The sequence below is a fragment of the Pipra filicauda genome, unplaced genomic scaffold, assembly GCF_003945595.2.
Source record: "Pipra filicauda isolate LSUMZ 115617 unplaced genomic scaffold, ASM394559v2 scaffold226_size1812527_pilon, whole genome shotgun sequence".
Lineage (NCBI taxonomy): Eukaryota > Metazoa > Chordata > Aves > Passeriformes > Pipridae > Pipra > Pipra filicauda.
Genome location: NW_024104339.1, coordinates 1,308,867 through 1,333,922, shown reverse-complemented (window position 1 = coordinate 1,333,922; position 25,056 = coordinate 1,308,867). Strand labels below are relative to the sequence as shown.

The following is a 25,056-nucleotide window of genomic DNA, read 5'->3' as shown; positions in this document are numbered from 1 at the left end:
GGTGGGGGAAGGGCAGCAGCGTTAGAGGAGGCTGTGCAGATATTACCCTTAGCCCTGCCTGCGGAAACAGTGGGGCAGCAGGGGCTGTGCCTCTCCTGCAGCTCCTGTCAACAGTGGGGGTACTCCAGAGCTGGACATGGGGCCTCCCCTTTGCTCCTCAGCAATTTCAGGAGCTGCTGTAACCCCCTCAAAATTCCCTTTTCTCCACTACCTTCAAAGGCAGTCAGCACTGCAGCCTTCCCCGGCCATCCCTCCCAGCATCCCGATCCTCTCTCGGCCCCAGATCTCCCATCACATCCCTCCTGGATGCTGCTGCTGCCCCAGGACCCCTCTCCCCCATCTCCCTTGCCCCCAGTTCCCCCCTCAGCGAGCACCCGCGTGGGCTCCCGCCTTTGTGCCGTTATGGAAGAAATACATAATTCTTTTATTATTCAATTAGGAATTTAACACGCAATCAGGTGATCGCTTTAAGAGGATTTCCTATAAGGCAGGATTTGAATAACGGGGCTATGAGTAATATATTCCCTTAAATGGTTTATTCCTTTATCAGATTTTTTTTCCCCCCTAAGCACTTTAATGCATTTACTTTCCCATTGTCGACACTTTTCTCCGCGCTCTTCCTCCCTCCCCGAGCTTATGCAAATCCCCCGTAAGGCGTTTAATGCGCCGTGTGTGTCAATAGTGCCCAAATCTTCACGACAGCATTAGGCTTCATGCATGCCCCGGCTGATTAAGAGGGGTGGTGGGGCCAGCCTGGCCGCCCAAACCCCCTTTCAGCCCCCGCCATGGGGCCAGGGAAGGGGCCCCTGCGCTGGGAGCTGCATTTCTTTAGAGAAAAGGCTGGAGCTGAAAGTAGCTCTTTTCTTTCGCGGGGTGGAGCGTGAATAGGGAGCGCGGGGCTGCCCTGTCTGCCGCTGTTTGCAGCCCTGTCGCTCAGCTTTCAGGGGGTGTGGAGGTGTTAAACTGGGGGAGGAGGGAATGTCTGTGGGTGGGATGTGAGTGGAGGGGGAAGAGGGAAGTGGTGAAATAACCCGTGAGCCAATACCAGCGTTGATTTGTGTGCACATCTCCTGCCCATGTGGCAGTGGGTGCATCACACCTGGGTGCCCACCTGGCCCCAGAGCCCTATGGGAATGGCTTTGGCATCACCGGCAGGAAAAGCAGGGTTTTTTCCCACTTATTGTGCCACCAAGGGCTGAGGTCAGCTCAGCCCATCCCCATGCCCAGCCTCCCTTGCGCCGCTGGTTTTCTGGAACAGCCTGGCTTGTTGTGCTCTGTTTGGCCTTGTTTTTTGTGGGGTGAGAGGGGTTTAACAGCCTTCATGGCCATGGGGTCTGATGTCCCCAGTGACTGGGGGAGAAGCCTGGGGCCCCAGCTCTGGGGGATGTTGTTGCCCCACTCACCTTGGTGGAGCATTCACTCTGAAACCTTCTGGCAGCTGCTTGGACACTGGGGAAAGAGGAGCATGAGGAGGAGGTACCATGCAGCTTGTGGTGCCATGATGGGAATAGTGAAAGAGCTGTCCTGTAATTCCTGGTTTGCCCGTTGTCTGAAGGTTTTGTGGCTGCTGGCAAGTGTGAACCCAGCATAGGGGAAAACCCCCATCCAAGGGTCACCATTTTCTCCTTCCAGTGAAAAATCTCTCCCAGCCTGGGTCTGTAAATAGGCTGGTGAGTGGGAGCGAGCTGAACCGGCCCTTCCTGGTGTTGTTTCCTCTACACCCACCGCTGATTGTCTCCTTTTTTACCCTGTCCTGCCGCTCTGCCTCTGCATGCAGCAATTATGCAAAGTTGCAATCAAGGAGCTGAATTAGGAGCTCATCTTGGATTAATTAGTGATGGATGCAAATCTGTTCCAACAAAGAGGAGAGAGGGGAATGCAAAGGCCATGAGTATCCTCTCAGGGTTTCTCCAGCTCTCCCAGGCTGGTTTCAGGGCAGGAGGGATGCACAGAGTAATGCCTTGAAGGAGAACTGGGGCATCCACGTGGAAGAATTTCATTCTTGGCCTTGGGAGGAGGGCTGGGTGCCCCAAAGCTGGTGCTCAGCTCAGCCCCTGCATCTCCCTGGAGCTTTTAAACTCAGAGCTTTGGGTTTAGAGCGTCTCCTCCCGCCCCAGTTCTGCTGCAAAGCTTGGGGGAAAACCATTTAATCCCTGCAGCCTCCAGTGCTGAGCTCCCGCCAGCACCAGGGATTTCTGTTCGCCTGCAATCGGATTGTGACAAACCAACCCCTCCACTTGCATTGAACAAATTCCCTGGCTACTCCCCACTCCTTGCAGGCCCCAATAATCCCCCAAGTGTGACTCTGGCCAAGAGGCAACATCCCTGATTAATCCCCGCCGTCTCCGTGCAAAGCCGCTGCTGCCGAGGACGCTCCCGGTGCCGGCACGACACGCTCGGCCGGCGTTGGGAGCAGACCCTGGGGAAGGATGCGAAGGATGCGATGCTATTTGGAGGAGCTTTTCCAAGAGGGGATTTCAGGCTTAAGACCGGCCTCCTCTTCCTGTGAAGCGGAAAAGATGGATGTGCAGCACTCCTGGGAGCACTGAGCACAGGGGAATGGGAGGGGGAGCTCAGATGTTTCATCTCTTTGCCTGGTCCCCTCTGCTCAGCAGTCACAGGAACAGTGTCACCCACCCTGGCTGGTGCAGAGGGGACATTGGGCATGGAACACTCAGGGCACCCCAGCAGGGTGAGCACATCTTGGTTAAGGAGCTCCTTAACTGAGGGATGGCTCGTGGCTGTGTCCACAGGGATGGGGACAGCAGGGACAGCCCCTTCCTGGGGTCCTCAAGGGTTTAAGGTTTTTGGCAGTGTGGTGGGACCTTTCAGGTGTGCAGACATCTGAAAGGTCTCTCCTTCCTCTCACCTCTGCACCAGCAACAATTAATAACATTTGACTCCAGTGGAAAGGCAAGGAAAAAAAAATCAATGCAGGGCATTTCTGGAGATCATCCTAATCCAACGTCTCGGAGCCAAATGAATCAGCAGCTCCTTATTCTGCCAGTGGGATTAGTCAGTGTTGGTCCAGGCTCCAGGAGAGTGAGGTGAGGCTCTACATAACAAAGAGCTGTGGAGAGGTGGCACAGGGTGTTGGTTGGTTCATGGAGCCAAGCAAATCCCTCCTCATAATCCTGCAAACTCTGTGGGGATGCTCCTGCTCATGCTGGGAGCCACGGGACAGCAGAGGGAGGCAGGAAAAGGGAAGAAGGCAAAAATACCTCTAAAAATCTGCAGTGTGGGTGAAGGATGCACTGTGGATGTTGGATGTGGGGTGCAGGGGTAGACTCCAGGATGTGGAATGTCCTGTGTGTGTGGGAATGTCCGTCCTGCCACAGGGACCAGGAAGCCTGGGACCAGGAGCATCATGCCTGGCTGTTTTTCCTGGCTGTTAAAGTGGGTCAAGCGGAAACCCAAGGAGCATCCAAGCTCACCAAACTCGAGCCAGCTATATGGGAGCTGAATTATTCAGGACCAGCTTAAAAAATTGAAGAGCCCAGCAAAACTCCAGGAGAGCCCAGCCCATAGAACCCCCCATGCCCCTGTTGGGCAGAGGCAGCTGAGCCTGCCCATGCTCAGGGGGCACCTTGGGCACTTTGGGATAGGGGACAGGGTTGTTTGGGTCTAGCACAACGCTACCCTTGGGAGTGGGGAAAGCAGAGAGAAAGCACTCAGGGAAGTTTGGATGGATTCATCTTCCTGTGGTCCCCCGCAGCCCTCCAAGCTGTAGCAGTTTCCTCAGGTACCCCAGTATGGCTTTGTCGCACCTGCAGGAGAAAGAACTCAAAGGAAACCCCTTTGTCCCCCAAAATGGGGATCTCTTGATCATGTAATTTTAGACAGGATGTTAAAAATCTGGGGCTTGTCCTTTGCCACGAAGTGTTTGGTCACAGCAACTCCCCATGGCTCGGAGAACACCACATCCGTTTGGGAGCTGAGATGTCCCCTCAGTTCAGTTACTTTTAAGGGACCCCCCCCCCCCCCCGGTTCTATTCCTGGGGCTTTCAGATGGGGAAAACCAGCTCCTGGGGAGAATCCCTGTGGTGAGTAATGCTTCCTGGCGAGCGCCGGGAAAAGGCGGGTGCACATATGCTGCAGCTCATCCTGCTCTTTTCATGGAGCATTCACATTGTCTGGGTGCCAACCAGCAGCAGCCACGGCCAGGGAACCCCCATCACTGTTACTCCCTTTTCTTACATTTCCGAGGCACCTGGAAGGGGATGACAGGGTCTGGGGTAGGGCAAGGGGATGTACCCCAAAGGGAGTGAGGTGCTTGGAGGTTTTACAGAGACACTATGAAATGAGAGCCCGGCCCAAGCAAGCAGCCCAAAAAATCCCCCCTTGCACCAGCGCACGGAGCTGTGCAGGTGCTCAGCCCAGAGGGGAGTGGGGAAGGCTGAGCCCTGGCTCCGTGCAGAGCTCGGCGCAGCAGCCGGGTGTGCTCTGAGCCAAAATCTGGCTATTTCAGCCAAGGAGGAAAGATGGAAATTTCCACCTGGCCTGTTTTCCTCCCTGCGATGTATTTGCAGGAGACCCTTTGCTCAGCCCCTCTCCCGGCAGAAGGGCTGAGGCGGCACAGGCGGTTTTGTCTCTAATTTCCTCTGGCGTGAGCAGCAGCAGCGGCAGCACATCCCGCCGGCCCCGCGCTGATTTACACAACGCAGCATTTATTGACTGCGAGGAGATTGTAATTCACAGCCTGGCGCGGTGCAGTCACGGTGTGTGAGCAGGGATGGCTCCTCTCCTCCTTCCCGCTGCCTCCATCCTCCCGTGCTCCAGGTGGGGAGAGCACAGCAGGGCCTGGTCCCCAAGGGCTCTCACCCAGTTCAGAGGGACACCTACTGTGTCCCTCCCTGGGAGAAAACACGATAGCATCAAATCCCAGTGATGGATCCTGCAGCCTTGGCCAGCTCACCCAACCCAGGAGGGGTGGGGACACCCGCGGGGTCCCTTCCTGGAGCACCCACCTTGGGGACACACATCCTTTCCCTGGACAGAAATCCCCATCACCCCGTGCTGCCGATTCCCTTCCTCCTCTGCTCCCACCCTCTGGTTATGCTGGAGAACAGAGACCTCCCAGCTGCTTCTTCAAAAATCTGGGGGATTGTTGTGTTCTGCTATCCAGAACTGCAATCCATCCATCCATCCATCCATGCATGCATCCATCCATCCATCCATCCTGCTGACCTATTCAGCCCCTCTTATGCCAAAACCCATTGCAGGGCAGGAATGATCCTGTCCCTGCAGCACTCGTGCCTTGAATGGAATTACCGGAGCTTTCTTCCCAATTAATCTCTCTTTGCAATTAGCTCCGGGCCTCCGAAATCCCCCTAAGGCACCCATAGGCTGCACCTACAGGCGGTACCTATAAACGGTACCTATAGGCGGTACCTACAGGCGGTGCCTACAGCCAGGGGGGTATGGGCGTGCTCCGATCATCGGGAAAGCCTCTCCCGCGGCCCCGGGGCCGGTGCGGGGGCTCGGAGGAGGAGCGGGGGGCCGGGCGGGGGAGGGCGGGAGGCAGAGCCGGGGGGAGGCAGAGCCGGGGCCGCCCCCGCTCCTCGCCGCCGCCGCACTCGGTCCGGCCCCCTCCCGGCGGAGGCTCCGGGATGGCGGGGCCGGGGGCCGGCGGCCGCCGGGGCTGAGCGGGGCGGGCCAGCACCGCTGACGCAGAGCCACCGCGGCGGAGAGAGGTAAGAACCGCCGCGACCTGTTGGGGGTTCGGCCGGGACCGCCGGGGAGCGGGGGGAGAGCAGGGGGAGCCGCCGCCCCCCGAGGCCCTGCCCGCCCTGGCCCCTCTCTGAGCATCCTCCCCTGACCCCCCAAGAGCATCCTCCGGGCGCGGCCGGGGCCGAGGTCCCTGCGCTCCCCCCCTGGCCAGGAGCTTCTCCTTCAGCCCGGGGGACGGGGGTTACTGAATGAACCCCGTTTGTGGCAACTTCGCCGCTGGTAAGATGTCGGAGACCCTTTTGGCAGGGCGAAGATCGCTTCCCTGCCCTAATGGGGGGGGTTTGCGGTGCCCGGGGGTCACCCAGAGCAGCGGGGCAGGGGCTCCCCCCGGGTTAGACCTCCGACCCGTGCCCTTGACGGAGAAACCCCCTCCGCTCGCACTCTGGGTGCAGAGGGGCGGCAGGGTGTAAATCCAGAGGGGCAGATGGATATAAATCCAACGGGAAGAGAAAATCCAATTCACAGCGGCGCAGGGATGCTCGGGAGAGTGAGGCGTGAGGCGGTGTGCCGGAGGCTGGTCCAGCTCCACGGCTGGGCAGTGCATCCCGCATCCTGCTCTGCTCCTGGCCCCGGGAAGTTTGGGCCACACGCAGTAGGGACAAGACGTTTCCAGCCAGCATGTTCTCCAGCTGGGATTTCTATTATGGAAAACCCCTGCAACAGGCTTTCCCGGCATCCCAGGAGATGCTTCCTGCCGGGTTTTATTGCCTGGGGTGGCACCAGGCACAGGAGGGTGCCTGGATGAAGGGGATCACAGCCAGCTCCTCTGGGAGCAGCAGGATGGAGCAGTGTCCCCAACCAAAACGTACCTGCTGGATTCTTCATCCCGCGGGGCTCTGGGACGGGGCCTCTTGGGGCCGACCCTGGTTGGTGCAGGGTAGGGACTCCAGCCCAGCCCCTCAACCAGTGCTGTGACCTCGGCAGAGCCTCGGGGGCAGTGCTGCCCTGTGCCACCATCCCTGCAGTGAGAGGTGCATTTTAGGCTCCAGAAATTCACTCACAGGGTCTGTGGGCACCACGTTTGCCCTCACCCCAGGGGTCCTCCAGCATCCTCCCCATCTTGGCAGCTGGGGAGATGCTGGAAAACCTCTGTGCTCCTGCAAACGCCATGTCTGGCAGGGAGACCAAAGAAATCAGTGTCATTGATTTTTCCTCCCCTGCCTGCCTCAACCTGCTGCCTTGGAGGAGATTTTTTTTTTTCCCTCCCCCCCTGGTGCCTGGGGGCTCTGCAGGAGGTGGGCTGGGGGCAGGATGGCATCCAGCAACTGGTGCCAGGAATTCAGAGTAGCCCCCTGGGCTGCTCCAGAGGGATGAACCCTGTTTTGGATGTTTGGGGGCGCTCACTGGAGGATGTAAAGTGTTTGGGGAGCTCATCTTGAGATGCATTCAGTGAGGACCCTCACGAGCATGATGCTGGGGTCTCTCTGGCAGCTCTCTGAGCAGCTCCATGCTATGCTGTGGTCCCTCAGAGAAGCAGATAAAAAAAAAGCAGGGTCTCATCCCATCCTCTCCCTGGAAAGGCTGCAGGAGTGTGTCTGCCCAGGCCAGTGACTGCCCCAGCCCCAGGCACCAGAGATGCTGACAAGGGCATAAACCAGAGCAAGCTGTGCTGCCTGAGGAGAGCGAGGGCTTCCCACAGCAGCCAGGATCTTCCCCGCAGCCACCCTCCATGAGTGATTTTCATCCATTAATTTCTCTAATTGCTTTTGGAAATCACAGCAGCGTTTTGTCTTCAGCAGCATCCCAGGGATGTGCTGAGCCAGGCTGGGGGGAGTGCTGTGCCTTGAGGGTGACTTATGTGGATCCCCCACAGGCACTGCAAGCCCAAACTCCTGCCCAGTGGGTCAAGGGATCCCATTCTCCTCAGGGAAATCGTCTTACCAGGTGGAAAAAGCACGGGAGCCACTGTGATACTGTGAGGTGGCAATACTCAGGGTTATGCCATCGTCCCTTGTAGACCCCTGGCATCACCCAGGGGATGATCCCCAGGGGGGGACACAGGAGCCAGGACCCACCTGTGTGCCCCGGGGGTGTAACTGCTCTCCCTCCCTCCCTCCCAGGTTGTCCAGGATGGGCTCCGTGGGAGCCGAGCGCTTCAAGGAGCTGAGCCCGGCGGAGACGCCCGAGGGCAACGTGGTGATGAGCTTCAGCTTCGACAGCTACCAGCTGGAGGAGGACGAGCTGCAGAGGGGCAGCCAGGCCAAGGGGGTCCTCACCTTCATGGAGCCAGGTGAGGGCAGGCATGGCCGACCTGATCACCTGCTGGGTTCCCTGCTGAGTTCCCACCCATTTAGGGGCTTCCTGGGATGGGTTTAATAGCCACAAATGGCCTGAAATGCCACAAAATTGGCCAACACCTTTTTTCATCCCTCTTTGTACCCATGTGAGCCAACCAGCACATCCCGTGGCAGTGGGCTCTGCAGGCTGGTAAGGAGTTGAGGTTTTGTGCCCTGGTTCTCCTGCCTGCAGCCTGCAGCTTCACCTTTCTCCATGCAGCAATCAAGAGTGCTCCTGGGATTTACCCCAGCCCTGCTCCACATCCTGAGGCATCCCTGTCCACCTCCACACCCACCTCGACCCCTCCTGCAGTACTGTCTGGCTCTCAGCTTATTCATCTGCAATTAAAACTCAATCAGCCCTTGAAGCCCGGGTGTTTTCCTGCCTCCTGGGTCTCTCACTGAAATGTCTTTATTTAGGGAAGAAGTTTCTCAGGGCTGGGGCTGTTTATTTGTGAGATCTGCAAGGTGCTGGATTATGGAGGCACCTTTCATCACCCCAAGACAGGGATCTGACACAGGTCCCAGGGGTGCAGCAGTGCCACTGTCATGTCTTTTCTCTTTCTTTCTCCTTTTGGGGCAGCTTCTGAGGATCCTGAGCCCCAGGATCGATACCATGGGATTTATTTTGCCATGCTGCTGGCTGGGGTGGGATTCCTCCTGCCCTACAACAGCTTTATCACCGATGTGGATTACCTGCACCATAAATACCCAGGTAGGTCTCCAGCAGCTGTAGGACTTCCCTGCCACCCCAAACTGGGAGAGAGCTCAGCTGCACTTCCAGGGGAGCTGGATCCCTGCCCTCCCCCATCACCTGCCTCTCTGCAGGGACCTCCATTGTCTTCGACATGAGCCTCACCTACATCCTGGTGGCCCTGGTGGCCGTGATCCTCAACAATGCGCTGGTGGAGCTGCTGAGCCTGCACACCCGGATCTCCGTGGGTGAGTGGGGGTCCCTGCACCCCTGGCAGTGCTGTCCCCGTGCTGCCCCCCTGCCACAGCCTCTGTGTCCCACCCACAGGCTATCTCTTTGCCCTGGGACCCCTGCTGTTTGTCAGCATCTGCGATGTCTGGCTGGAGCTCTTCAGCCGCAGGCAGGCCTACGCCATCAACCTGGTGGCTGTCGGGGTGGTGGCCTTTGGCTGCACAGGTATGTGGGAGAGCAGCTGGTGCTGGGACATGCACAGGTAGGGGTGGGAAACAGCCTCATTCCGGAGCCATGGTCTCCTGGGATTACCTCTCGCCCTGATCCCTATAAGATTGTATCCCTACTCCACCCCCTCCACCTCTGTCCAGGCACCACAGGGCTGGCCGGGGGCACCAGCACCCCCAATTTGGGCCACCATAGTGGCTTCCCAAGCCCCCACACCTGGTTGCTAATCGTGGTGGGAACAGACATGGTGAGGCATCCAGAGGGGGGAAAAAGCCTTCAGCTTTTGGGGCAGGGAGAATTTGGGAATGCTGCAGCTCCCAGTTGGCTTGGCATGTGGGCTCCCACTGAGGTTACTTCCCCCTTCCCAATGTTTTGGCTGCAGCAAAAATCCCTCCTTCTCCCCTCTTTGTATCTCTCCTGAAGTGCAGCAATCCAGCTTCTACGGCTACACGGGGCTGCTGCCCAAGCGCTACACGCAGGGAGTGATGACAGGCGAGAGTAAGTACCCATGACCCCTGCCAGTGTCCACGTCCCACCACATGGGCTTGCTCAGGGGGACCCTCCTGTACGTTCTCCTGGGTCCCCACTGTCCCCAGCTGGGTTTCCAGCAGAGCAGGGACACCCCAGAGTGTTTAATGGTTTCTAAATCCCTGCCACACCAAGCTGGGGGTGGGGATGTCTGCCAGGAGCCGCCTTCATCACCCCAAAATCTTTGCTGGTAGCTCCTCCATACCGGGAGGCATCGCATCCAGGCACTGGGGGGACGATGGGGATCCCTGATGTGTGGGGCTCAGCCGGACCCAGCACTGACAGGTCTCCCACACTCCCAGGCACCGCCGGGGTCATCATCTCGCTCAGCCGCATCTTCACCAAGCTGCTGCTGTCAGACGAGAAGGAGAACACCGTCATCTTCTTCTTCATCTCCATCGGCATGGAGCTGACCTGCTTCATCCTCCACCTCCTGGTGAAGCGCACCCGCTTTGTCCGCTACTACACGGACGGGTCCCGCAAGGGCCTCCCCGAGACGCGGGGGGCTGGTGACCCCGGGACGGGCTACCGCGTCCACCACGACGTCACCTCCGAGGATGTCCGATTTGTAAGCCGAGGGTGGGTCTCCCCACTGGCCCCTGGGGTCCCGCTCACCACTGGAGCTCAGCACTGCTGTCCCCTGTCCCCCCAACCAGGAGAACCGGCAGCGGGGGCAGCCGAGCTCCCCCCGGGACAGCCCAGGCCCCGAAGCTGAGCTGGCTGGCAGCGGCACCTACATGCGCTTCGACGTCCCTCGGCCCAAAATCAAGAGGAGCTGGCCCAGCTTCCGAGGTGGGTGGTGGGCTCGGGGGGTGAGCCATGCCCACGGGGTGGGTCTGCAGCATTCTGTGGGGTGGAGTTGGTGACTGGTGATGCAGAGTTATGGGGAAGGATCATCCCCAAAGCTGGAGAGGGACTTTTGACAAGGGCATGGGGGAATGGCTTCAAACTGTCGAGAGTGCAGGGTAAGGTTGGATGTTGGGAAGAAATTCTTTCCTGTGAGGGTGGGGAGGCCCTGGCACAGGTTACCCAGAGAAGCTGTGGCTGCCCCATCCCTGGAAGGGTTCAAGGCCAGGTTGGACAGGGTTTGGAGCAACCTGGGCTAGTGGAAGGTGTCCCTGTCCGTGGCAGGGGGTGGAACGGGATGGTCTTTAAGGTCCCTTCCAACCCAAACCATTCTGAGCTGTGCTGCCTGTCCCTGCCAGACATGCTGCTCTACCGCTACGTCGTGTCCCGGCTCATCTGGGCCTACATGCTCTCCATTGCCATGACCTACTTCATCACACTGTGCCTCTTTCCTGGGCTGGAGTCGGAGATCCACAACTGCACTCTGGGGGAATGGCTCCCCATCCTCATCATGGCCATCTTCAACCTCTCCGATTTCGTCGGCAAGGTAGGAGAGAGGCCAGCACCAGCACAGGGAGGCTCTGTCCTCCTCCTGTGTCCTCTTTCTAAGCCACTTGGCTCCACCAAGGGTTATCTCCGCCCCATGGGTATCTGACCACGAGGCTGCTCTTCAGCATGACTGAGGCTGGGCTCCTGCAGCAGTTGGTCTTTCCACCATCTCGTCTCCTTGCTGCCTCATTTTGGGCACCTTCTTGCCCTCCCCAGCCCTCTTACCCCCCCACACAGTCTCTCCCCCTCACTGCAGATCCTGGCTGCCCTGCCCTACGACTGGAGAGGGACCCACCTCCTTGTCTACTCCTGCCTCCGCGTGGTCTTCATCCCCCTCTTCATCATGTGTGTCTACCCCAATGGGCAGCCCACCTTCGGCCACCCTGCCTGGCCCTGCATCTTCTCCCTCCTCATGGGCATCACCAACGGCTACTTCGGCAGTGTCCCCATGATCCTGGCTGCAGGAAAAGTGAGCCCGGAGCAGCGGGAGCTGGCAGGTAGGACCTAGTCCTCACTGGAATCCCAGGTGGGGTGGTCAGAGCACCCTGACACCCTGTTCCCTTCCCACAGGGAACACCATGACCGTGTCCTACATGACAGGCTTGACGCTGGGCTCGGCCGTGGCGTACTTTGCCTACAGCCTCACCAGTACCTCCCACAGCACCTGTTTCTATACCGAAACCTCCAACGGCTCCTTCACCTTGGGGTACTGAGCCCTGGGGCGGGGGGACAAGATGGGACCTGTTTCCCACCGCTGTCCCCACCGCCCCACTTGGCCCGTGTCCCTCCTCTGGGACAGGGTGGACAGGGACTGGCATCCTGTGGGCACAGGGCCGTGGCATTCCAGAAAGGCCCGTGCTGCCCAGACAGGCGCTGCACAGGACCACTTCTTGGGGTGACATTCCTCCCACCCCAGAGGACAGTCCTGTTGTTTTTGGGGGGATCCCCATCAGAGATGTGCAGCTCCCCAGTGGACCCTGGGGATCTTCCGTTTGAGCCAAGCCATTGCCAGGAGGAAGAAAATACTGCCAAATTCCAAAGGGAATAGGACCAGTGCTGGGGAGGAAGGCGATGGAGGGCTGGTGAGGAAGAAAAGGAGCAAGAGAGGAAGGAAACATTCCTTCAGTCCCCAGTGGCTCCAGGAAGGTTGGTCTCAACTTTTCATTGATGGTGCTGCAGGTTTTCACCAAGAATGGTTTGAAATCCCAATCCATCTCTAAACATGCCAATTGCTGTGTAAAAGAGCCAATTCAGTTCTGCTGGTTGAGAAAAAAATGATTTTTGTGTCTTGTTTTGCACCCCCCAAAACTGCAGGAGAGGCAGGGTCTTGCCTCTCCCCCACCCCACACTGTGAATCTGCCCCATTACAATGGGGCAGTACAAGGCTACAGCACTGCCAGTGCCATCCACAGGCCACTGCTGAGCTTTGAGATTTATTGCAAGGGACATAAGTGATGCTGATTAAATGATTAAATGTCTTTGCAATGATGGCTGGTCCTTACTTGCGTGCCACTGGCACTTGGCTGCTGGTGACGGGCTGGGCTGGCAAACACACACACAAGGTGATGCTGCTGCCTGTTCCGTGGGGTCCTGGGGTGTCTCTTGTGTTGCTCCCAAGCTCCAGGGTCCCCTTTGTCATCTGAGGTGGTTGGACTTGTCATTGGGTCCCACTGGACCTGTGCCAGCCTGCAAACTGCTGCGGGCAGCATGTGGGAGACGGAATGGGCCAAGAGGAGCAGAAAGGATCTGAAGAAGGTGCCAACACCACTTTTTGGGACTGGCTGCACCTCGCTGTGCCAGGAGCTGGCGAGTGCCCCCTCCCAGGGAAGCAAGCCCAAGGAGGCGGCGAGTGCCGGGCTTGGCACCCCGACTCAGCCCCCTCAGCACTGGAGGGTCTCGCCATGCCAAGCTCCCCGCTGGCTGAAGTGCAGCTCACACCAAAAAGAGCAAATCCAGCATTTCATCCTCAACACATGGTGCCATGAGTGTGGCGGCCCAGGAAGGACTTGCACCTCCTGCCCACAGGCCCCCATCCAGCAGAGAACTCTGCTCAGGGGTCCCATCCTGTCACCACATTATGGACGGGTTCTCCCCAGAAAAGCCACACTGGCACTTGGGTTGGGTCTTTTCCCAATTCAGGGGCTGAGCCAAAAAGTGATCGTTGCCACCAAGGGGAGAAAAACCCCAGGGTCAGGACAAGCGAGACAAAGAAAGATGCTTCGCTGGGTTGCTTTTTTTCAATTAATTTTTTTTTTTTTATGAAAAAAGATCACACGGAGTTCTCCAACAAACAGAATGCCAAAAAAATTGTTTTAAACAAAACATAAACAAAACAAAACAAAAAAGACAAAAACCTGGCTCTCCTTTCCTCTCGATTGTCTGAAATATCCTTGTGTTCCATAGAAGGCAGTGGGTTTTAAGTGCTTTCTATTTAACATTAGCATAAAATCTCTCTCGCGCGCTCTCTCTCGCTCTTTAAAATATGCTCACACAATTTGCTTCTAGAAGTACAGTACACTTTGAGCGTGGGGGGGTGTGCCTGTTCCCAGATCATTTACAATCACAATCCAACAGGAAATAAAAAATAATATTCTAAACGTCAGACTGTGTTCATTTCTGCCGTTGTGGGTTTTTTTCTTTTTTTTTCCTTTTTTATAATTTCATAATTTTTTTCACAGTTTTAAAAAGTTTATATTTATATATATATATTTATATTTATATTTATAATTAAAAAGTTGAATCCATTTAAAGACTTATAATACAGGAGGGCTAAAGAGTCTTTTGGTACATTAAAACTGTACAGGCTAGAACCGTTCACTGTCCGCCGTGCCGAGGCGCCGGTGGCCCGGGGTGGAGATGGTACGAGCTCAGCACCATGTGGTTTGTTTAAAGGACGAGGGGTAACTCTGCAGGGGTGTCCCTCTCCCCTGAGCCCTGGCCTCCAGTCTCTGGTACACAGCTGGTACCAGGGCGGAGAGTTTCCAATCTGTCCTTGGCTTAAGCGTCTCCCCACCGGAGCCTGGGCCGAGCCGGGCCCCGCTCCGCGTCCCAGCGATCTGTAGTGCGAGTCGGTAGTTGCAAAGATCAGTGCGTCTCTTGGAGTTTTGTTTTAAGTGCAAGGATGGTGCATCGTTCTCCTCCGGTTCTCCTCTAGTGTCCCCTCTGGGCAGGTGTAAAACCCTGGAGCAGCGGGTGCTCAGTGGGAACGAGACAGCGTGTGCTCAGTGGGAACGAGACAGTGGGTGAGCATCTCCGTGGGGAGTCAGGCCTGCTGGATGGAGCAAGCTGGGCGGTCCCCTCCCTGAGCCCAAGGTGGCAGCAGGGCTCTGGCTGTGGGAACACTGCAGGCAGGCACAGCCGGGTTCATACATCGTCCCCGTTCCCTTCAAATGATGGGCAAAGGCTTCCCAGCAGCTCCACATCTCTGATCAGGCAAGGCATGGAGGCTAAAGGGGGGTGAGGGATGCCGGAATCCAATGGCCTGTGGTCTCCTCTCCTCCAAGCACCGAGCAGCAGCAGTTTTTTCCCCAGTCATTTCCTGCCCCTTCACTGCACACTCCAAGTTCTTTGTTTGCCAAGTGTCACCCCCCTCACCACGAGCTTGCTCCCCCCAGCACCTTTCCAGGGCAGGAGGAACAGAGAGCGATGAAAAGAGAGTTCAGACTGTTTGTTCGAGGCAGTGGGAAGGCAGCATCCCAGACTGGGTGTTGGCTCCTCTTCCACCTGGCTCCTCCTATCCCGGTGATCTCTTCTGCTGGGACCAGCCCCGCCCCACCATGCTCCATGCTGCCAGAGGGGCCTCCAGGGAAAGGGAACCGCAAAAAGGCGCTGAGAGGATCGAGACGAGGCGCTGAGAGAGACTCATCTCCTTTCTCTTTCACCCTGTCCTTCCTAAAGGGTCATGCGAAACTAAGCAGGAAAGGGAATATAAGGACGGAGAGGAGCGCTCGTGGAAGGTGAGCGGGTGTCCTTCCATGCACGGGCGGCTTCCGAGTTACTGACGGGGGCAAATGACACAAAAGGGATCCCTCCTGCCGGGGGGTCCCGCTGGTGAAATGATCACGAGACCCATGTGCTTTCCTGGACCAAAAGGAGGAAGGGAGAAGTTGGTCAAGTGTCACCTTACTTAAAGCCACTTCCAGAAGAGCCTTGGGCGTTCAAGCACCACCACCACACCCAAGGGCATCTTCCCCAAGTCCTGTAACTGCTTCCCCAACCCCTTTCTTCAGCCCTCTCCTTCCTCCTCGCGTCTCTCGCGCTCTCCTGTCTGTAGTGTGACACAGAAATGAGCATTGAAAGAAACAATCATGTCGTCTGAACAGGCACGTCCTCAGGTTTGTCCCGTCCCTCCCAGGGGGTGGCACGTGTCCCCTGGGCGGTCAGCAGATGACAGGGACCCCGTCGGTGTTGAAGATCATGCCCGTGGTGGGCTCGTAGGTCCCTGCAAGGTAGTAGAGGTCCTCACTGTCCTGGTATTTCTTTGTCTTTAGCATCTGTTCATACTGATCCAGACCAACAACAAGACACTTGTGTGAGATGGTCTGGACATCATTCTCATCCACATGAGAGGACTGGTAGAGGGCTCGCTGCACAGCAGGAACAGAAGGAAGCAGGTGGGAAGAAAAGGAGAAATTAGATCTCACAGCAGTAACAGCATCGTCTTCAACATGTAGGAAAAACACCCATCACAACAGGACAGGGCTCTGCTCACACTCAAGAACTTCCCACTCATCCCAACAGCCAGCCCAGGGGAGGGACAATGAGAATCTGCACCAGCCTATGGGCAGCCTGGACACCATCCAGCCTGCTGAGCCTGAGCCCTGGCTTTCACTCAGCTCCCACCAAGGGGAATGCTGCAGCTGCCAAGCACACGTACAGGGGAACGTGAAGGCTCAGAGTTTGTCATCCTCACTTCAAGGATACAAATGCAAAGATGGGTGCTGGCTACCAGTCCACTGTTCCTACCCACACCCAGCACCTGCAGCTACTCCCATCCTCCCAGAAAACATCATCCCAAGTCCTGGACACTGCAGACTCAGCTGAGGCAAAGAGCAAGAGCCAGAGAAGTTTGGGGGGCATTTCCCTACCACCATTTGTTACAGGGTGCCCAGCATTCCCTCCCAGCCTTTCCCCAGCCAGACCAACCTCCATAAAGTCCTTCCTCTGGTTGGATGCCTGCAAAGCTGTGGACAGACTCCTGCCTGATTTCTGATCCCAGCGCTGCGCCCAAGAAGGAAAGAGGAAACAGAAATGAAAAGCAGGTGAATTAGTTATTTTTCTATGCCAGCATCCTGCCCATCTCATGGGCCTTTGGAACTTCAACTCCCACCCACAGTCACTGGGAATAAAACCTAAGAGCCTGTTATAAACAAAGCACATGTGTGCAAAATTCAGTGTTTCTGAGCACCGGGCCAGTCACTATTACACTGTAAAGACTTGATCTGGCTCTTGACATTCTTTTTGGACCAACACAGAAGTCTTTATTTCCTATTAGGATAAAACCCACCGCTCCCCTATTCAAGGGGCAAACACCAAGCTCGTCCACCCCCCCACAACATGAAAGGATGGGGCCACCCCCATCAGGGTACCAGTAAGAAACTGGGCCTGGGGTGTTTTCCTCATCCTTGGAAAGAAACAAAAGGGAGCAAGGAGCTTTGCAGCCCTCTCAGCAAAGGAGACCGGCCTACCTTGCCTTCGTTGAGTTTCTTCCCAGGGTTCGTTTCTTCTGGGTGATAGAACCATTTGACCCGGACCACCATGTTGTTCCCCCAGGACTCCCACATGCTCTGGATCCGGCCAATGTAGGGTAGGTTGGGGCGGCCGGCGGAGAGGAAAACCGCACAGTCTCCGATGCGGATTATCTCCTTGCCCCGGACGATGGCCTTGTAGAACAGCTTCCTGGCCTTCCCTTTCATTCCACGTCTCTGCCAAGAGAGGATTGCGCAGGTGAGCAGCCAGGGACCACCCAGGTATTCCCCAACCACAACTGCTTGCCCTGTCCCACGTGCACCCCTCTGGTGTTGGCAGGGCCACAGTATTCCCACAGGAACTGGGGCAGAGGGACACCCCATGCAGGATAGCTCCCCCAGACACAGCTAAGGCCAACCCCAATCTCCCGCAAACTGGAGACCTTGGCTGAGGACACACCAGGACAGCAGTTTCACCACTCCAGGAGAAGGGGAAGGGGTAAGAGGCACCAGAAGGCAAATGCCAGTGCCGAGCATCACAGAGCAGCGGGAGAGACTCCGTTTACCTGCGTGGGTTTCCCGAACCACTTCCACAGCTGCCGTGCAGGGAGGAAAGCGGCGATCTTGGGCCTGTTCTCCACGGACGGCAGGCGCTGGCGCTTGGCCAGCTCCTTGGTGGTGGGCAGGTGGATGCCCTCGCGCTTCTTGGGCCTGCTCTTGTTGCCGCTCTGCGGCGGCGCCGGCTGCGGCACCGGCTGCTGCGCTGGCTGCTTCTGGCTCTGCGGGTGGGAGGACGCACGGGATTTCCCCGCCTGCTTGGTTTGCTTGGGCGGGAGGGTTTGCTGCACCGAGGAACTCGGCTGGGCCTCGGCTACTTCGTCGTCAGAGCTGCAGGAGGAATCTTCGTCCGTAGTGGAGGAGGAGGAAGAGCTGGAACTCGATGAAGAAGAGGTCGATGAGGTGGAGGAAGAGGAGGAAGAGGAAGATGAAGAGGAGCTGCTGCTAGAAGAGGAAGAGGAGGAGGAATTGGAGGAAGAGAGAGGGGTGGATGCTCTTGAGCTGGCTGAACTGCTGTCCTGGGCTTCCCCTCGGTTCTTATCAGCCTCCTCTTCTCCCTCTGACTCCGAGCTGCTGTCGCTGCTGTTGCTCTCAGACTCTTCCACTGCTGCTGGAGCTGCTGCCTTTTCTTCCTGGTCCTTGGAGGCAGTGAGGCTCTCCACTGAGCCATCAAACTTTCCTCCAAAGCTGGCAGGAGAAGGGTCTCCCTCAGCCACTTTGGCTCGGGAAGATTTCTGCTTGCCCTCCACACTCACTGCAGCGGAATAGCCCAGCCCCAGGAGACTCTTCCCATCTCTGCGGCTGGCCAGGTTTGAGTCCTCCAGCATCCTCATCGCCTCCTTCATCTTCTTTGTCTTTGGAGACATCACGCCCTCATGGTCCAGCTTGATCAGGATTTCGCTGTCATGCTTCCTCTGAGCCTTGACCACAGTGCCAAACTCCTGTGTCTCTTCTGTGGGCCGCCCTTTCTTGGCCTTGGCTTTCGACCCTGAAGCCTCACTGGAGCCGAAGGCTGCCAGTGTTCCCGGAAGGTCACTGTAGGGTTCTGTGCCAAGGATGCTGCCGAACACAGCAGGCTGATAAGTAGGCTGGGGGGGGCTGTGCAGTTTAGTGGAGATCTTCATTTTGCTGGCTTTTGACCGCTTTTCCTCCGTGGGGGCAGGAGAGCCTCCAGTCGGCAGCGGTTGCGATTTTCTTGACCCCTTCATGCTTGGCTTGCCCAAGCAGGTTGGTTTCTCTGGGACTGAGGAGGTAACAGGTGAGGACTCACCCTGATCCTTCTCTTCAGGCAAGGCAGGCTCTTCTGCAGAAGGGAGGAAACACAAAGACATGATGTTATCCATCCAGATGGGCTTTATTAGCTCAGACTCAACCAGACGCCAATGCTGACCCATCTCTGGCCAAATGTGGCCTGTTCCTGCCTGCTCAGGTACCCCAAAGGGACACAGGTACTCACTGCTCACTGAGCAGCCTGGCCTGATGCCAGTGCCCATGGGCAGCTGATGGGTAATGCCCAGAGATGCTGCTTCAGCTTCAGGGGTCTCAAACTGCAGATCTCCTGCTCTAATTTGGGGAGAGTAGTAGGGAACTGTGCAAGGATTCCCTAAACTCCAGGTGTGGCAGTGGTCACAACCTACCAGCTTTTGCCTTGACGCTTGGCTTTCTCCCTCGCCCTTTGCCCTTTGACACGGGCTCCTCTGACCCCAGTGCAGCTCCTTCTTTTCCTTCTCCGGTGTCTTTGCTGGATTTACGGCTACGGCGCTTGGTGCTGGGCACCAAAAGGGCAGGGGAAGGCTCAGCACCTGCAACAGGTCAAAGTGATAGTCAAATACAGTCAAACAACACATAAAGCAGAGATGTGACTCAGGGAAAGTATCCCAACTGATTCTGCAATAGGGACTGGGCCTTTTTCCCTGTGGGTTATATCCCGCCCCAGCTCTGTTGATGATGGTGCAATCTTTGTGACTGAAAGTCTGTGAACTTGTCCCAAAATCTCAGAGGCAACTGGCCTGAAACTCCCCACATTTCATAGTGGGAAGTATCTTGCAAAAAACTGAATGGCAACACTCACACTGGATCTTGTAGTCAGGTGGGAGAAGCCGAATGTGAGACAGTGGGATGCGTCCCGTGTCCCCGTCATCAAACTCTACTGTGATGAGATCACCATCTTCCTCCAGATCTAGGGTTCCTGTAGGATGGGGGAGCAGAAGGTGGGATTAGGAACAAATGCTACAGTACAAACCCCTTGTAAGGCAAGTGGGGACAGGGGGAAAGACAGGGATCCTGCACCAGCTCCAAAGCATCCTTTCCAAAGCAGGGAGGGCACACTTTGCAATGGAAAGTCCCTGATAATACTAAACCAGCCCACCCAGTGTGAAATTCCCCAGTCAGTAGCAGTCCTCCAGAACATAACAGCCATTCCAGGTCAGAAGTGAAGCTGTGTGTGTCCAGGTGATGCAGAAACCTCCACAACCTCAGAAATCACTGGTGCCTGGAGTCAATTCTGACTTTCTAAAATGTATTGAATTTCCCTGATATTTTTAAGCTCCTAAATTGCTCAGACCTCTTCCTGAACCAACAGGATGTCACTAAATCAGCATCATGAATGAGTTGGGTGTGATCTGAAGGAGAGGAATGGGCCAGGCTCTGACCTCCAGGATGCTCACAGCAGAGCTCAGGGCTTCTCCAGACAAGCCTGACATCCCTCAGGACACACAGGACCGAGACATCCCGGGTTCACCAGGCGGCCTTACCTCGGACAACTGTCCCTGGGTAGAGGCAGCGGTACTGCTGGCTCCAGTAGGCTGCAATCCTCGTGCCCTCGGGCAGGAACCGCACTGAAGGGGGTTTCACATCGATGATCTGCTCAGGACAAGAGGAAGGCAATTACTGACATTCCTTGCACCAGCACAGACCATCCCACCACACCTGGCATGGAACAAAGCAGCTCCGGAGAAGGCAAGGGACAGTCTCCCTGTTGGGAAATGGCCTCCTGTCTGCTCACAGGGCAGGGTGAAGGACTATCCCTGCTGGAATACAGAAGTGGTGCCCGCTGCCAGTGGCCATGGGGCAGCAAGCACACCAAGGGGAGCTCTGCCCACACTGGCCACAGAGGCAGGAACAGGGCATCCCTGCAGCCCCAGCTGGGGAAGGGAATGAGGTGGTTTCCAGCTTGCCTCCTCCACCCCAAAACAGGGCTCAGGCACCAAGGTCAAGCACCCTTTGGCCTCACATACCGCTTCCTGCAAGAGCTGCTCCAGGCAGTAAATGTGGGGACGGTTTCCCCTCTCACCTTCCACCACCACACGGTATCTGAAACACAGAGGCCCAGTCAGACACGGCACATGGGAGACATCACCCCAACCAGTAACAGCTCCCTCCGAGCCCCACCACCAGTTTATGTCAGTGCATTTAACGAGACGTTAAAGGGATTTTCCTCAGCGCAGAGTGAACTCCCCTTCCTCCCTGCCAGACTCTGTCAGTCTCTGGGCAGCCAGCTCTACAGAACCCCCAAATGGATCCCTGCAGCAGCTATGTCCGGCAAATCCCAGGTGGATACAGCAATCCCTCAACTCACATGTCTGGTGAATGTACCGTCTTGACATGCCCAGCATAGAGCAGCTTGTCATCCATGGGGATGAGGACACGCAGACCATCTTTCAGCTCATCCTTGTCAATGATGCAGGAGCGAGGAGCTGTGAGGTGTTGGAGCAAGATGGGGATTAGAGAGTACCACACATGGAAAAGGGACATAGAGTGGAGAAGGAAACCTCACACTCGCAGCATTCCCCTCCCCTTGGAAAAGGCCAGCAAGCAGAAAGGGCTCCCTCTCTCTCTCTCTTTCTCTCTCTCTCTCTTTCTCTCTGGCTAGCTCCTGGCAGAGGTAACAAAAAATTAATAATAATAAATAATAAGTCTCCCCTCTTAGTAATAACAACATACCAATAAATGAAAATAGGGCAACTCAAAGACTGGGCTTCAACTACATGTCAAAGTGGGACACTGACAAGGCTTGTTTTTAACTGAAGTCACTGAAAAAGTGATATCTCCACCCCAAGGACTCATATCTTTGGATGAGAACACGGGAAAGCAGCACAACAGTCCTCCTCTGAGCAGCCCTGAGAAAGTTGCCCAGTCCCTCTACCTGTACAATCAGCCCCCAGCCCCTCCTGCCCTCACCTGGTGTGGGTGGTCGCTCGACCAACATGCTCAGTGGGATGTTCTCATCCTCTGAGAAGCTGCTGTCTTGGTTGGGTTCAAAATCCTCCTCTGCTGCCATGCTCTCCATGAGCTTGCTGACAGCTCCTCCTTTCCCTCGGTTCTGCAGGAGAGTAAGCAAGCACATCAGCTCATCAGCAGAACAGGTAACAGTCTGATCCCATCTCACCTTCCTCCAGTGACAAATAACCTGAGGGTATTGGGACAAACTTGTCTCCGTCCTCAGCAATGTTAATCACACAGAGAGTTAAGTGGGTGAACCCAAGCTTTTTGCTGGGTTTGTCCCGAAGCACCACTGACAGCTGACCAAAAGCTATTCCCCACATGCTTATTCCTGGAGGTTAGGAGAGATGCTGTGGAGCAGAGAGCTGCAGCTTTGCTCTGCATTCACCACCTCTGCACAGTGTTCCTGACCCCTCTGCCTCTGGTGAACAGGTACCAGGCACGGTTGCTATTTCCTCGCAAATCTCTACGATCTGTTTCTCCTTGTTACACGCAGACCGTAAGTGTTACGCTCAGAAATCGTGTGAGACGACCAGCAATGTGTGTTATGAGGGATGACAGGCTACAGCAGTGGAGCAGAAACCAGCTGTGACTCAGTGCTGAGCAAGGCAACTCCATCACCATCTCCTTGATCCTTGCTATCCATGAAAGCTCTCTGTGAAAGCTCTCCCTCCACCCTGTGGTGGCCTTAGAGAAAATCCTGCCTGCTCACTAACTTGGGAGATGAAGGCAAATGAACGCCAGATGGTAGCAGCAGGTACTACCTGATAGTCTTCCTTGGATTTTAGGCTTCTCAAATCAGCCTTTTGCCTGTAACACACCCAGCAAAACCAGCACATCTGTATTTCCCTCTCTCACACTGCAACAGTTCAGGAAAGAGCACAGCTCTGCCAGCCATCCTCCAGCTCACCCACACTGGAACCAGCCCCTCACCTCTTTTTTCACCTCCTTGGCTTTCACCTTGGCTTTGCTCTTCTTGGTGGAGCCCAGGGCATTTGCCAGGCTGACACGAACATCAGATGGGGAGCTAGGGATGCCAGGAGGAGACATGGATGAGGAAGAGGAGCAGCAGGGTGTTTCTTTCCCCTTCTTCCGTTGCTAAAAATAAAAAGAAAACACTTCCATTAGTAAAGAGAGAATTGATAAAGATCTGGGACCAGGGAGAGGAGAAAGGTGGAGCAAAGCAGGTTGTGCATAGGTAGTATGATGTTCAGCCACATCATGATGATGTTCACTGATCACATCACATGTCCCAGCTCTGTTTTCTGGCTTCACACGCTTTGGGAAGAGTTTTTCATTACCCTGGAGAGCGAATCCTGACCGTCAAATCTTCCTCTGAAGAGCTCCAAGAAGATCCCAGTTGGCCTCATGTCACAACTAACTTGTCTAACTCTCCCCATCAGTACTGCTCCAAAACACTGCCATGAACTGAACGGGAGCCAGAGGGAGCAGAGCTTTCAGCTGAGATGAAAACCCAGTAACCCAGGGATCACTGCCACCCCCAGCCAGGGACAGCCCCCAGAAGTCACAAGTTAAAGGTGAACAGCCTTAAAGGCCAGCACAGGGGACACAGCTCAGCAAGTGAATAAGGTCATGCGGATAGCGGGAGGACTGTCCACTCTGGCCAACCCAAACAGGTTGGATTTGGGATATGGAGGTTGACACAAGTAACCAGCCCCGTTCAGCCACGACAGGTTTTTACTCCCTGCAAGTCAGATCCAAGTCTGACAGATCCTCTAGGTGTATGTGGGGCTGGCAGGGGTGCCAAGGGGCAGCCAAACAACTGCTGAGACATGACTCAACTCTCCTCTGCCCTAGCAGAGTTAACTGCCCTCCCCACACCCTCACCCAAGGGTCCCACACCAATTTTGACAGCACATTCCTCACCTTGCTTAGTTCCTTTCTCTCCTTCCCCTTGCTGCCCTCCTTTTTGGGGCTCATGGGTGCCCCCTTGCCACAGCGCCCAGGCTTGGAGACAGGGGTGGAGCTGGCAGGGGCCGCAGACGTCAGCATGGCCGAGGACGTGGTGGCGTCGTGGAGGAAGATCCGCTCGCTCCGGCGCCGGTTCCACAGGTCATCATCGCTGGCCTCCAGCCCAAACTCAAAGCTCAAGTCCTTGGGGGATTTGAATTTCTTCAACTTGCGGCCTTTCTCAGACCCAAGCTTGGCCTTGTCAGCGCTCCCAGATCCAGAGTCGAGGCTGCTGGGGGCCTGGCTTGGCGGGATGTTGCTTGAGTCCAGTGGCCCCTTCTTTCCCCGCAGCAGCCCTGAAGGCGACTTCTTCCTGATCTTGATCTCACTCTCCGAGTCTGTGTACTCAAATTCTGTCCCTAGGTGTAAAGGATTTAACCATCAGTCAAAGCCTTGGTTGAGCCAAGAGAGGACACATCTTGCTGGAAGCGTTTGGGTTCCATGAGAGTTGCTGTGCCTGTTCAACAGAGCCCTTGCTTGTTCCCCTTTCCAATTCCCCACATCCCCTCAGATCTGCATTTCTGCCCCATAAAACACTGATTTCTCTGGAAGTAAAGTCTCCCCTGCTCCAAAGCAGAGCCCAACCATTCAGGCAGTGTGGTTCAGCACGTTGTCTGCTTCCATTTCTCCGTTGTCCCACAGCCAAAACCCTGTCGGAAAGCTCTTACTAGAACAGATACTCTAACTTGTGCCCCTCCTCAAAAAGGAGCTGTTCCACTGAAGCCGAGCACGAATCCCACAAGCTGAGCCTCCCATCCCTCCCAGTGGGAGTCCTCTCCAGTTTCACCTTTGTTTCAGGAGAACAACCTCTTTTAACAAATGGAATAAACCCATATTTCAAGCTTATTTTTTCTCATTGGCCAACAGACACCACAGATCTTTTTACTGGCTCAGGTAATCACCTTAAAGTCAAGAGAAGTAAATGATCTTTTGTCTGTGGCAAATGGAAATCCCCTCACATTGGTCTCTGCTCAGCCCCACAGGCACAGCAGTACCCAGGGGCCTCAAATATTGTAGTAATGTTCCCCACCTTCAGTGTGTTTCCCTGAACCTGATAAAGGAAAGCAAGATCATGTTTCCAGGGGTAGAAGGGAAACTGAGGCAGCACCTACACACCCATGAGCAGGAGGTAAGCAAACAACATTCATGTGGGAAAAAGAAAATGTACATGGCACATGCGAGGACAGCATCTTCTCTCAGTCCTTCTCTCTCAAACTCACTTTCCTGGGTAAATTCAGTCTGCAGGAACCTGCTCTCATCTTCTAAGCAAACCCCTTTCCCTGAGACAGCCCCAGCATGAACAGGAAAAGAGCCAGCCTGTCAAAACCAAAGCTGGCAAGGCTCAAAATAAAAAACCCACTGGAAATTAAAACACTCCTCCTCTCTCACTACCGCATGAGGTAATTTCTAGATGCTTCCAGTTTCAAGGAGGGCAGGTTACAAGACAATAAATTCTTAACAGAGGTTGTTGGAACAAGTTGGCAAAAGCCTAATATAGCATGGAAACAGTGCTAAAACAAGCCAGGCTCCCGAGGAG

The 25,056-nt window shown here is 55.7% G+C and overlaps 2 protein-coding genes across 6 annotated transcripts in view; one reads left to right on the top strand and one right to left on the bottom strand.

Moving 5' to 3' along the window:
* Positions 1 to 5,590: 5,590 nt before the first annotated feature.
* Positions 5,591 to 12,452, top strand: SLC29A4 (solute carrier family 29 member 4). Its single transcript, XM_027713191.2, has 11 exons — positions 5,591 to 5,693; positions 7,791 to 7,960; positions 8,590 to 8,721; positions 8,835 to 8,948; positions 9,028 to 9,156; positions 9,583 to 9,657; positions 9,990 to 10,255; positions 10,344 to 10,479; positions 10,893 to 11,080; positions 11,339 to 11,579; positions 11,653 to 12,452. Exons 2-11 carry the CDS (start codon positions 7,801 to 7,803, stop codon positions 11,793 to 11,795), a joined length of 1,584 nt encoding a protein of 527 aa, XP_027568992.1. The 5' UTR covers positions 5,591 to 5,693; positions 7,791 to 7,800; the 3' UTR covers positions 11,796 to 12,452.
* Positions 12,453 to 13,309: 857 nt separating this feature from the next.
* Positions 13,310 to 25,056, bottom strand: part of TNRC18 (trinucleotide repeat containing 18) — a 54,967-nt gene continuing 43,220 nt past the window's right edge. For all 5 annotated transcript variants that reach the window (XM_027713183.2, XM_027713186.2, XM_027713184.2 and 2 more), the window contains 12 exons: positions 23,436 to 23,878; positions 22,482 to 22,646; positions 21,507 to 21,648; positions 20,905 to 21,022; positions 20,564 to 20,639; positions 20,081 to 20,189; positions 19,399 to 19,515; positions 18,965 to 19,129; positions 17,336 to 18,630; positions 16,770 to 17,006; positions 16,228 to 16,302; positions 13,310 to 15,668 (listed from right to left, as the gene is read on the bottom strand). In XM_027713183.2, the coding sequence (XP_027568984.2) occupies positions 15,462 to 15,668; positions 16,228 to 16,302; positions 16,770 to 17,006; positions 17,336 to 18,630; positions 18,965 to 19,129; positions 19,399 to 19,515; positions 20,081 to 20,189; positions 20,564 to 20,639; positions 20,905 to 21,022; positions 21,507 to 21,648; positions 22,482 to 22,646; positions 23,436 to 23,878 (3,149 nt within the window). In that variant the 3' untranslated portion in view covers positions 13,310 to 15,461. The remainder of the gene's footprint in view (positions 15,669 to 16,227; positions 16,303 to 16,769; positions 17,007 to 17,335; positions 18,631 to 18,964; positions 19,130 to 19,398; positions 19,516 to 20,080; positions 20,190 to 20,563; positions 20,640 to 20,904; positions 21,023 to 21,506; positions 21,649 to 22,481; positions 22,647 to 23,435; positions 23,879 to 25,056) is intronic.

Bases quoted from the DNA above. Each gene is read 5' to 3' on its own strand.
- SLC29A4 (XM_027713191.2), top strand. From the start codon at position 7,801: ATGGGCTCCGTGGGAGCCGAGCGCTTCAAGGAGCTGAGCCCGGCGGAG. The intron at 9,658-9,989 runs GTAAGTACCCAT...CCACACTCCCAG, and splicing joins GGGAGTGATGACAGGCGAGA to GCACCGCCGGGGTCATCATC. The intron at 11,081-11,338 runs GTAGGAGAGAGG...CCCTCACTGCAG, and splicing joins TCTCCGATTTCGTCGGCAAG to ATCCTGGCTGCCCTGCCCTA.